At 42.8% G+C, this 13544-nt stretch overlaps 1 protein-coding gene across 4 annotated transcripts in view; it reads right to left on the bottom strand.

Annotated features, from left to right (window-relative positions):
• Positions 1-13544, bottom strand: part of robo1 (roundabout, axon guidance receptor, homolog 1 (Drosophila)) — a 294093-nt gene that overhangs the window by 30383 nt on the left and 250166 nt on the right. For all 4 annotated transcript variants that reach the window (XM_028573117.1, XM_028573116.1, XM_028573119.1 and 1 more), the window contains 7 exons: positions 9550-9558; positions 8451-8575; positions 8046-8217; positions 6216-6421; positions 4073-4154; positions 570-738; positions 311-477 (listed from right to left, as the gene is read on the bottom strand). In XM_028573117.1, coding sequence (XP_028428918.1) covers positions 311-477; positions 570-738; positions 4073-4154; positions 6216-6421; positions 8046-8217; positions 8451-8575; positions 9550-9558 — 930 coding nt within the window. The remainder of the gene's footprint in view (positions 1-310; positions 478-569; positions 739-4072; positions 4155-6215; positions 6422-8045; positions 8218-8450; positions 8576-9549; positions 9559-13544) is intronic.

The following is a 13544-nucleotide window of genomic DNA, read 5'->3' as shown; positions in this document are numbered from 1 at the left end:
AAAAAATCTCAGATTCCAGCTTCTTAAATGTGAATATTTTCTACTTTCTTCACTCCTCTGTGACAGTAAACTGAATATTGTGGAGTTGTGGACAAAACAAGACATTTAAGGACGTCATCTTGGGCTTTGATCGACATTTTCCACCATTTTATAGACAATACTAATCGATTAATTGAGGAAATAATCAACAAATTAATCAACAATGAAAATAATCGTTGGTTGAAGCCCAAATCTTGTCTTAAACTACAGAAAAACCATAACACTGCTGTACTGTATATCAAAGTCCTATCGGTAAGAAGGCAGTTCTCACCTTGTGTTTTCACAGCTTCAGTGATAGGACTGGGATCACTCAGCCCATAGGCATTAGCTGCCCGTACTAAGAAGAGGTAGACTGCACTGGGCTTCAAGCCCTTCAGTACAAATGACTCAGTTTTCACATGCTCTGCCAAGGTCTGCCAGCTGCTCCCTGATGCATGACTGTGGACACAAAACAGAACAAAATAATGTTTAAAAGATTGTATTAGGCCAAGCAGTTATTTTGTTTATTGATCTTTACTGATTAGTTTTACCTGAAGGCCTCTATTATATAGGAGGTGGGTGTGGCTCCGGCGTTGAGGTTAGGTCTCCAGGAAAGGGCAACAGAGGTGCGGGTAACGTCAGTGACCTCAGGTTTGGAAGGGGCACTGGGGATCAGGTTTGGGTCAGTAGGTCTGTTTGGCTGGACTGGGACTCCAAATTCTTAATGTAGAACAGACAGAAGGTAAGAAACAGAGAGAATGTAGTTTAATGCTATTTCCCAGTACACAAAACGCATGCAAAATCTCCAACCTTAAATATCTTATTTGACTTGATCTTTAATATCTAGAATATTATATGGCGGTCAATAGATTAAAATATTTAATTGGGATTAATCGCATAATTGTCCATAGTTAACTTGCTTTTTTGTTTTAAATGTACTTTAAAAGGGGTATTTTTCAAGTTTTTATCATCTTATCAACATGGGAGCAGACACATTTGCTTTATGCAAATGTTTATAATTATTGCAACAATCCAAAAAAATGACCAATACTGTTTAGAATATTTTTCCAGAGTAACCTCAAAGGTACTGTATGCTCAAAAAATATGCTTAAATTATAAAATGGAAAACTCAAGCCTATCAAGCCACAACAGATGGGCATATTTACATTACTACATTGCTTGGTAATATAACACAATGTAGTGAACTCCAAAGTGACAAAAACTAGGTGGGCCAAAATTTATTGTGAACCTAAATTGATATCCGAGCCGTATCAAAATCAAAAAAGGGGCCGGATTTGGCCCACGGGCCTTGAGTTTGACACATGTGCCCTACAGGTTGGAAGCGGAATTCATTTCATTTTCATTTCATTTTTTATTTATTAAACAGGAAAAGATTAAAGACAATCGGGCCTGACTCAGTGTAAAACTGATTTTCAGCAGGTTCCTGCTCTGCAGAACATAAACACCATATACACAAAAAAAACTCCTAGACAAAAACAGTAACAAACACACAGACCAGGAGAATGAGCAACAGGGCAAAGCCATAAAGCTGACTTAATGGTCGCAGGTAAACCTCTCCATTAAATAGCCAGCAAATGTTAATTTAAATGATGTTATTGACGATAGAGTTCTGATGTGCTGTGGAATGTCATTCCAGACTTTATTGTCCATTACATTACACTGTCCAGTTCATTCAAACTACAGATCAGCTGTGAGTTGCGCATGCGTCACTTTGCGACAGGTGTTGGAGCTTCGCAAAGGACGACTTGTGAGGCTTGTTGAAGTTATACATATATATATATATAGATATAATGTTTGCCAGGTTATTCTTTGTGAGAAAACTACTACTGTGTTTGTTTGTGATCCTCGCTAGAGGCAGAAGTAGCCTACAAGAACCTGCTAACGACAGACTTCTGTAATGGCAAAACAATAAAAATGGACCTACATAACGAAGTTTGTTCACTGCTGGCTACAAGTTAGAAATCAAACACAACAAAGGCTGTCCCTTGAATGGAGTTTTGAGCTAAAGTTAGCAATCAAACAATCATAGATAGCTAAAACGTTTGCTGGATCCGGACCCCTTGGCGTTATGCCGTAAACCGTTTAAATCTGAGCATGCGCAACTCACATCTGCACTCGACTCACATCGGGTAGCGAAAACAGCTAGCAAAGTTTTTTTTGCAGGGGAAGAACCCTAGGCAAGAGGAGTGGGACTGGTTATGGTTAGGGTAAGAATGTCAGGGCATGCCAATCAGGGATGAGTCTTCCCCTACCACCCTACAAAATGATCCGCTACCCGATCCGGCAAACTTGCATTATGTAATGGACAATTCCGCTTCCAACCTGTAGGGGGACTAAAGCGGGAAAAGTTCTTTAGTGTTGCTTTAACTGGGGTGGCAGTAGCTCAGTCCGTAGGGAGTTGGGTTGGGAACTGGAGGGTTGCTGGTTGAAGTCCCCATACAGACCAAAGTATTGTATAGTATATAGTAGTGGTGGACTGGTAGCTGGAGAGGTGCCAGTTCACCTCTTGGGCACTGCCAAGGTGCTCTTGAGCAAGGCACCGAACCCCCAACTGCTTGGGGCGCCTTTCCATGGGCAGCCCCCCTCACTCTGACATCTCTCCATTATTGCACGTATAGGTACTGAGCATGTGTGTGTAATTCAGGCCTGTGTATAATGTGCATAATAACAACAGAGTGAAAAACATTATAATTTCTCCTTGTGGGATTAATTAAGTATACATTATTATATTATAACTAAACATCCCATTTTTTTTAAGCAGCTCTCAACACAAAACAATGGACCTTGTGGATTATGTAATGGGTTTAACCTCACATGTGGGAAAATAAAGGCTCACAAAAACACCCCCTTCTACTAAGTGGGATCAAAACAGGGTGATATAAAAGATACATTCAAAGAAACAATAACTAAAGTGTGAGAAAAAACAGTGATGACTCGGTGGAGGCTATGTGCGTCACATCGCGTGCACTATCAGCGGTCAGTGTGCTGTGCTGACTTTATGTGTTAAGGCCGGGACACACCAGGCCGATAATCAGCCGTGGGACAGTCTGTCGAGGTCAGTGACTCGAGTCTGTTCCGTGTGTCCCGTGCCGTCGTCCGTCTGGGGCGCTGTCGGCGTTCATTTTGGCCGACCTGACATGTTCAGTCGGAGGCAGGACAGTCGGGACTCACCTGGAAATGCCGAGCGGAATGAGGTGACTAGAGTCTCTCAAAATCTGACGAAAATCTTTTAAACTGACCTTTGTTGAGCTGAAATGAAGACAGATTCAGCAACTGCACGGCCTATTTCTCGCTTTAAATGTTTTCAGAAACATTTTTCAGTGAACTATTTTAGTACAATATGAGATCGTACTTTGAACATTGATTGTGAACGAGCTGCCATGACAGTCTGGCTTTGAATTTCCGGAGAAACAAACCCATGTGAAGCGTTCGTCCAATCAGCTGCTGGTTTTCATTTCTTGGGCAACAATACAGAGTAGCGCCGCCTGCTGCTACGGACACGTATTATGTTTCTCAAGTCTGTGTCGCCTCAGTGTGTCCCGAGGCAGTTTTTTGGACCTTGGGGACCCAACTGATCATTTTGACTGGCTTTTCTGTCGACGGTCGGCCGTCCGGCTGGTGTGTCCTGGCTCTAATGTCCAACTGTCTGGCTACGTGCAGAAAGTGCTCGACCCACGCTTCAACAAAAAGCCTGTCCACTCTCTTCTTAACAGTCAAAGAATGCGGCCGAAGTTCCCACTGTGGGTCAAAATAAGGTGCTGTGACCCCGAGGTAACTGGAAGTAATATAATTACTGAGAGAAATCTCCGGCGAGCGCAGCGCTGCTGGCCTGCTGCGGAGCTGCATCGCTTCCTGAATGATTTCCCCAACTACGGATCGGGCCAAGGGACCAGATTTACGCATGCGTCAAATAATCGCGCTGAAAGGAATTTGCATCAAGTCGTTATTATCGTGTTAATTTTGACAGCTCTAAACATTTGTATGCGTTAGAAAACTCCTACTGAAGGACACCTCAGTATTGGACAAGTCTTACCGTGGACCTCTAAGTAGGCTTTCCATGAGGCCTCTCCACTGGGTGTGGAGGCGATGCAGGTGTATGTTCCAGTGTCACCAAGCTGGAGGAGAATAGAGGGGGATATGTGGTTAAATGGGAACTACTCAAATTTGTGCCACAGTTTCCTGAAATAGTAGTCGTCTCTTTCCCTCTTTCTGCCTCTTGCTATCTCGTCCCCACCATCACTGCTCTGCTTATTGACATTCTGCTGGAGTCTGTAGCAGGCAGCTGTCATTGCCTGATAATCTCAATATCTTCATAGTAGAAACTGGGGGGAAAGCAGCTGGAAAGGCCAAGTGGCAGACCATTCCTAGTCAAATGGAAAAGATTTTCACAGGATCGTAGACTAATTGGAGATCTTTTTCTCACTCTACCATCCCCCTGGGTACCAAACATGGAAGCTGTGTGCAACAGATGTGGTGAAAAGCTGTACTGAAGATATATGGTAGAACCTTGACCTTTAGATATAAAAAAGAAGTTGGGAAATTTTAGAGCGTAGTATGCATTGGTGAACTAAACTGTAGTAATTTGTAGTTTAGTTAAAGTTTAATACTCAGAGTTTACCTGTCTTTCTAAGGCTGAAGTTGGTTTTTAATAATGTGTAGTAGTTCACGAGAAAATAGAACTGACACAAAATGATTGTATTGACACCTGGATTTTGGATGCAGACCAACAACAAATCATTTGTTTCTTGCCTCATGGCCTTTTAATTGAAATCTGTTGAGCTTTAGAGATGGCTAATAAACAAAACATAACCCTGTTGGTAAAAGTATATAGCATATTTTTACACTGTTGCATTTTTAAAAGATGTCTACTCTGTCAACTGCAGTCAAAGTCTGTAGGTAAGACAAATCTTTATGTTGTAATGTGCTGGTGATGCATAGTACGCTAAGGGCTATGGTGCTGGAGTGTAAACAAAACAAAGAGAGAAAAACAGAATGAGATAAATTGTTTAAATAACGGAGCGTGAACCTGTCGGGCCAATGACCCTCAAGGTGCATATATTTTTTGTCTGGCAGGTAAGAAAATGTATTAACACTCAAAAACAATAACACTCACACGCCCACATTAGTAAAATAAATTACCTCACGCATCAAAAACATCTTCATTAAAATGTTGTCAGGGAGAAATGACAAATTCATTAATGTAAAGTGCCTGCGGAGTTTACTCGGCTACAGCAGGAGAGGGGTTCAGACGCACCCCCTTCTGCCTGCCGCGCACTGGCGGCCCAATCATACTGCAATCTCATCACCACAAGACATGGCAGCATTCATCAGAACACCGCAAAGTGACGTGAACTCTGACCCTGTGACGCCTCCATCTGGAAGACACGTCAGCACCCCCTACTTGTCTCTCCAGCATCACGCAGCTTGCCATCTGATCACACACACACACACACACACATATATATGTGCTCATACACGAAATTACACACAAAACCCACTGTGCTTGCTGACTGACAGGAACTGCAGACTGTTCGACTTCACAGACTCCATTTCAAACCCGCGAAAACTGACTGACAGCCCACTGAGGGCTGGTTGCTTTATTTACCGACCAGTGGGGGTTAGCGCAGCACATTATGGACAACTTTGAAGTTTATTTGAATTCGGATTAAGACATAAAAGGCAGCCTAATAAAAACATCTTGAATAAAAAAACAATTATATTTATATAGAAATAGAAATACAAGGTGAGTCAAATTACAAATGAATTCCAAATGCCACAGAACAGAACAGTCCTGGGCGTTGTAAATGTAAATTTTTTTATTATTATTTTATAAAGCGCTTTTCTAGTCTGAATGACTACTCAAAGCGCTTTAACATTGTACAGGAACCATTCACCATTCACACACATTCATACACTGTGGCCGAGGCTGCTGTACAAGGTGCCACCTGCTCATCAGATAATCATTCACACACCTTTACACTCCGATGCACAGCATCGGGGGCAACTCGGGGTTCAGTGTCTTGCCTTCGACATGGGACTGCAGGGCCAAGGATCGAACCACCAACCTTCCGATTGGCAGGCAACCGCTCTACCACTGAGCCACAGCCGCTGTGTACTTTGCTTGATGTTAAAAAGGGTCTAAGCATGTTTGTACATGTGAGCAGCAGGTGTCTTACCTTTGCATAGCGTATCTGCAATGCCCCCGTGTCCAGCTGTTTGACCCTGGAGTCATGAGTGGACACCAAGACACCATCCTTCCTCCACAGGATGGTGGGGGTGGGGTTCCCTGTTGCCACACAGTTAAGGACCACTGTGCCGTCCACAGCTACTGACTGATTGGTTGGGCCCTGTCGAATAACTGGTGGCGGGCGGTCTGACACGACTGTGGAAGGAGAATGAGCAATAATGTGAAAAGGTGGAGGGAGAAAAAACTGTGGCGCAGAACAGCGGATTCAGACAATTACATTCAGCTTGTGTGAGAAAACACACAAAAGGCAGAGGATCTGCCAAACAGCATGTAGCAATGTAAGCATGTGAAAACTGCAAAGGTAGTGGGAGAGGAATTACATCCAATTTTAAGAACTGGAAACAATTTTCTAATCATTCAGCAGCGGGAGTCGAGCTTAGCCAAGTAAAAGCAGCGTAATTAAAACAAAACAGCCTCAGATACTTCAGGCTTCTCGCTGCAGCTCTAACAGACGCTTGGCACTACCCATATCAATGCTAGCGGCCAACAATCCCCTGGCCCATCCCCCAGCCATAAAACACAAAACAAGGGGAGAAAATGCATAAAAACACATCTAGCCAGAACAGACAATGTTATGATGACGTTTAAACTCCCCCTCCCTGCCTCCCAGCATGTGAACCCTGGGTGTTCAACCAGTACACACAAACAACAAAGACATAGACAGAAAGCATGTATTTGACAGAAAGAAAAAGGCAGTCATGTGCAGCGAAAAGAGGGAGGCAAAGGGAGAAGAGATGTGGAGAAACTTTAATTACATGCACCCGATCATTTCTTCATTTTTATTTTGTCTCTACTGCGTGTGATTCATCATGTTCCTGCTATAGGTTGTCTGCCTCCCTCTGATTATTATTATCATTTACAGCACTATTGATGACCATTGCTGTCAGCCCCACTGATTTACTAGCAACTTACATTCAGTTAGGAGCAATCAAATTAATACCTAACACAGTGTAAAGGCAACACATAATGATGTACGTATGTGTGCAGAGATCCTCAGAACCATGCTGCGGTGTAATCTCTTGGCCGCTTTGTCTTTGCTTTTGTGCCGGGGATGGTGCAATTACTAAAACATTGTCAGCATGACCTGTAATTACCAGATCTGCCTGCGGAGAAGTCGTGGCCTCAGAGCGGCCTGCTCGCTTTAATAACTGTTATTATTATCCAGAGAGCATGGCAGAATGAGAGAGAGAAGAGGAGCGCAAGATGGAGCATACCATTGTAGGCCCTGAAATGAAGAAGGACATTTGGTAAATGAAGAGATGGATCTAGGTGTGTCATTGACAAAATAATACAGTAGCTGCCCAGATCTCTGTGGGAATGATGGAAAAGAAGCCAAGGTTAGTCCACCAGGCTGACAGGGATTGGCTAGCAGAGTAATTAGAGGAACCAATCCAGACCTCACCACACAGCCACTGTCTTCCAACGGTAGACAGCAGCAAGCCAGCCATGGAATACCGAAGGAGACATTAGCCAGTGTGAAGCCATCAAAGCCAGATACTGAGCCACGGTCTGGGTGCACAGGCACCAGAGAGTCTCTACCTCTGACAAGAACACACTGACAGGCCAGACCGAACCTCACAAACCTCAGTTCGGATATTAATATGCTCTACGGCACAACCACGGCTTTTCAGATGAACAGCATTAGCCTCATGAGCCAAAGATGATCTGAAATACCAATATTTATCCACTCAAGTTTTCTTCTAATTCCCTCTGAGACTTTGCTGTATGCAGAAACTGTGTTTAAAAGAAGGTTGCTTACCATCTGTGATCTCTAGCAGAGCCTTGGTGAGGACACTGCCAGCAGTGTTGATGGCCTGGCAGCTGTAGTATCCCATGTCTGAGCGTTCAGCATCAGTGATGGTCAGGTCCCCGGACTGAGATACAGAAAATCGGCTGGAGGGTTGAGGAGGTTGGTAGGAGAAGAGCAGGTTCTGTCGGGGATGAACACAGATCACATACAGTCAGACTTTTATAAATGACTATTTATTTGCTAGTTAATTGGATAGGCTGAAGATTCCAAAATGGCATATGCATGCAAGCTATCAAGTGAACTATGACTACAAAATAGTTCTTTCCAAAGCTTTGAATGAGTATGCTAGCATGGTCTCCAAACGGATAAAGAGTGTTTTGAAATGAAAACCTTTGTCATATTTTTTTTGTTTACCTGACTGCCTTCCCGCTGCCAGAAAATGGCTGGCTGTGGGTTTCCAGTGGCCTCGCACTGGAAGGTGACAGTTCTGCCAACCCCAACCACCTGGTTCCTTGGTCTAACCACAAATGCTGGGGGCACTGGAAGGACAGCCATGAGAAAGGTTAGCCATTGAATAGACAAACACACCAAAGTATATTATTATAGTTATTATGATGTTACAGTTACAAGTGGTCTGGGTTATTTGAATGAAAGACAAAAGGCATTTGACTGCAGTTACTGTATGGTGGCCTTAATTCAAATATGTTCTTAAGAATTCAGGTTCTCTTTTTAAAACTGTGCACAGTGTGTGCACAGCAGATTAACCAGTACACTGATCAAATTCAAAAAGCAGGCATATTATAAATGTTTAAACATTGTTATAATTGTTGTAATGAATAGAAATAACAATGGTTACTCCCATGCCCAACTCATTTGCATGGGCAAGGGCACGGACCGTTAAAATTTACATGGAAATGGGGAATAAATTTGAGCCATCTGTCCATGCTGACACCCTCCAATAGCACAGGCCTCAACCAGTATGCGGTATCCATGCATCTTAATGACAAATTCCATTTGAGACTAAGTGTGTTGTCTTGGCCCAAGGTTATCCATGCTGCTCTGCAGTGACACTAGGCCTTGCTGGTCTATAGGCCATCTATGTGAGGACACACACACCCTGAATCTAGAGGTCCTAGAATAGTAAGAATCTACTATTATAAATCAGCAAACATTTTAATTTGTTTTATACATGGGCAGTGTATTAGATAAATAAGGCGATCTGGAAGCTGTCATTTGAAATACAGACATAATGTGTCCATGAATAAGATGGGGTGTTTGGTAATGCATAAAAACAGGGAAATAATATAATGAAATGATGCGGCTTTACCTTGGAGGCCCAAGCTGAGCATATTTTTACCCATTAATGTCCTTTTGTCACTGTTGCCCATGACAACAGAAACATGAGTGCTGATTGGTGGGTGGAGAAGTGATGGGAGGAGGATGGAAGGGGGTTGTGACAGCTTCCTGTCTCTGTCAGGGCGGTGAATAGGTGACGGGTGACATTTCAACTTACCAGACATGACTAAAAAGGAAACAAAAACACAACAACAAAAAACCCAAAGATGAATACATAAATAATAAACAGCATGACATAAAGAGGAGAGATAAGAAAAATAATGCGATGTACATGGGAACAAATAGTCATGTTATCATTATGCTATGATTAAAAGACATGTCATATTTCACCCTCGACTCAAAGCATAGGGACCACATGATACACACAGAAAAGAATAATTACCATGGGTGATCAGGAATGCATTTAAAATGCGCACACACACAAGAAACCATCCGATTCAACATTCCTTCTTAGTCTTGGGACATACTCAAGGACAGGAAAAACGCTGGATTAAGTACATTAAAATGGCAATATGAAACACACAAGACAGATGTTTTATGCTTAGGAAACAAAATGCTTTGTTTAATTTGTTCCTTTCTTTCCAGATGTTGTGTGAAGGTGAACGTCCCTGTACCCTTAATGAGGTTTAGAGCACCCTAAGGAGCAGCTGGATCACAGTCCCTAAAACACAGCCTCACAAATGTAGGCCTGGTTCATAAAACCACAAGGTGAATGTTAACTGTCACTCTATGGCCATAAATCTCCTCCGGCCAATCACTCACCTTATCTAATCTGTCTGCTTCAACGGCTCCCACGGAAACATAAACGCTGTCAGTCAGAGTAATGACCAGCCCCTCCCTCTCCCCCCTGCTGGCCTTTAAAATGCAGATAAGACTAGCATCAAACGCTCTCAGAAGAAGACGCTCACCGCTATCCGTGAGCAAGAGGATCTAGATGCAAACAACCATGAGAACCTACACACCCACAGTAACACAAACCCCCTACAACACCTACACACATGCATTCATGTGTGTCTAAGCCTTTAATTAGGTAACCCTACCTCTCCCATGCTGCTGTGATCACAGTTGTGGACCTAGAGGGAGAGGTGAGTCTTAAATCGGACCAGTCTACTTTGTTGTGGACTTTCCGCTAGCTCACAGCGCAGAAAGGAGTCTCTATCAAACAGTTGATCAGAGCGGCTGAGGGAAAACACACTAAGTATGGTGGCCTCCAGCCCAATAGGAGGCAGGCTGTACACCAAAGACCACAGCAGAGATATTAATGGGCCTGACATCAACACTAGTAGTAAGACTGCATGCAGAAGATTTAGCATGATTAATCATATCTCCCACTAGGAGGTCTGTAGCATGCTTTAAATGCTCTGTCCTCAGAGATTTTGTATATCAACTAAAATGTGGTTCTCACAAGTTTTATGACATGTCTGACAAGTAAGAACCAGTGTCAGTGATAGTGAGTAATACACAAGGAGCGCCTATTCGAGGATTAAGATAAATCAAATGCAGAGATGATACAGAGATAGAACAATACAATGCATCCATTCTATATGTGGCACCCAACAGGGATTTGGTATTTATCATGGCTGTAACAGCACACAGTCGGCTGACAGAAAAGTTCCTCTCACTCGCTCTCTTTTGGCACCAGTTCCAAGTCTCCTTCCAGACCCTTTACATGGGTTATTAGCAACGCTGCTCTGGGGACTACCATTCCATTCAAGACCTTACTACACATAAATCACTGCTAACGGCAAACTTGACCAGCTGAGAAAAAAATAACACGTTGATTTTTTGAATTCTGTCCAATGCAGTCTGAAACAATGTATTTACATTCCTATGGTGGAAGTCCACTGGTGATGTTTAATTAACAAAATACTGCATACACATTATCTAACCACACCAGACCCAGATCATTTGCCTTTGTCTGAGTCTTAAATCTTAAAAAAAACAAAACATACTCTCACATGTACGCACACCCTACGCAGCCTTAATAGCCCATCTCACTGCTACACTCTCATGTGGCTTAGATTAATGATTTTACGATGAAACTATAAATACGCCTGGTGACTTGGCCAATTATGCGTTTTTTCCATCAATCAATGAAATATTTTACTTGACATATTTATAAGTCCAAAGGAGGTGTAGCAGACTAACAAACACGCGTGTAAGACAGTAATTCACTGATTAGGTTAGTAACGAGAGCAGAGCACATTGAAAGAAAAATAGCCCAGGGCACCACTTCCACAATGTCGACATTGTTCACTGACAATCTGACCACGGAAGGTGTGAAACTCCCCCTCTGTCCACACAGAGCTGGATTCTTCTCCTAAACTGTCCAGCTCCTTAAAGGGATTAGCTTTGAATATCTTCAAAATTGTGTGTCTTGTTATATTTTTTAATATCATTTTCACATACCATATTGTAATGTTAAACAAATTGCAAAAGGACTGCAGGGAATTTTTTTTTCGGAAAGAAAATCTAATTTTAACTCAGTTGGTTTTATCGTCCATTAACACATCACATTAGATTTAGCAGAAAAACTTTACTTCAAAGAATATTTACATTAATTCCACTCTGGCCTTACATAAATCTGAATATCCATTTTGTGTTGTATTTCTTTCTGCCAGTGGCTCCCTACCACAGAAATTATATTATTCAGCTGCACAGTTATTCTTATGCAGTGGCTGGGCAATCTTGCCATACTTTGACTCTTGATGTACAAGCGACAGCATTGCCCACTAAACCCACAGACTAAAATCCTGCCCCCCACATTACTGTTGTCTTCACTGCTACAGCGACATCTTACTACCTATACATCGTTTCAGTACTTTAGCCTGTTCAGACCTACAATTACCCGGCCTTTCTTTCCTTTCCTGTCCCCGCATCTGTAATTAGAAGCATGTCATTTCCGAGCATGGAACTGTGGCCTGCTTGTCTTTAATTAGCAGGACTACTCAGTGCCCACAGCCTCCCTGGCCTCCTCATGTCCTGGGCTGGATGAAGCTCAGGGAGTAGATAGAAATGGTTTCTAGGAACTTTGTAAGCTTGGAGGTTTAGGCATCAGTCCGATCTAACCATGGGTGTAGAACAAGGATTGCTATTATTCATGTTATGCCCTCACCTGATCTTTCACTCTAAGAAAGCATCAAAAGGTGTCCCCTAATTGTATGACAGAGGTTCTTCATTGCTGAAGTGTAATTAATTAAAGTGCTTTACTTTGGTTTAATTCCTCTCTCACTCTCATACCATAAGGGGTTGAAAGGCATAATGTGTAAAATAAAATAAAAAAATAAAAAAGAGGGCTAGTGCCTTGCTTCTGCATGCAGGCAACAGGGAATTGGCCTGAGGTTAAGACATTTCATTTCCACTGAGGACAAGGTTTTAGCATTTCAAATACAATACTAAGCCAGGAGAACAGCTTATTGAACCGGTGCATCAATGCTGTTCCCTTTCATTAACTAAGCTTTCATCAGGGAGAGGGAAAGAGTGAAAAAAGGCAATAAAAGAAGTAGATATATTGATGGGTGTATTGGCAGGTCTGCCTAATCTTGCTCTTGAAACCAATCTAAAGAATGCGGTACGATGGAGAAAATTAAGAAATAATTGCAAAGGCCATGTAGCCATGTGAAAATGAAGTATCTGTCTTTGCGGGTGGGGGTTGGCAGAGGGATAAAATCACCTTGTCTCTTTATATCTCTGCTGCGTTGACTGCTGGGAGTGACATTAATATGACTGACCTCACCTCAAAAACCTCTCTCCCCCTCTATCCTCTTCACCACAATCGCCCCCAGCCCCAATTCCCAACCCGTTCTGCATCACTGGCGAGCCGCCACCAAGACCAACGTATTCACTGTCCTTCCATCCAATCCCCATCTCCCATGCACTGAGCTTCCTCCTCCTTCCCTCCCTTCTTCTCTCACCCGATTCCCAACATTCCCATTAGCTTGGCGTTAAATGGCCCCTGTGTTCCTCTGACTCTCAGGAGGGTTTAGGGGTTATCCCAGCCCCCAGTTCCTCGAATGGTTTCTTTCTGAATGTTCACACTCTGTGACCAGCTGCTTTATATTCCAACTGTGTTAATAAGACTTCCAATGGAGAGGGCCACAGGAGACGCACAGATATTCCATAGGTTCACAAATAGTACTGTATGTCTTAAAA

This window comes from Perca flavescens, chromosome 3 (assembly GCF_004354835.1).
Source record: "Perca flavescens isolate YP-PL-M2 chromosome 3, PFLA_1.0, whole genome shotgun sequence".
Classification (NCBI taxonomy): domain Eukaryota; kingdom Metazoa; phylum Chordata; class Actinopteri; order Perciformes; family Percidae; genus Perca; species Perca flavescens.
This window is presented reverse-complemented; position numbering and strand designations above follow the sequence as displayed.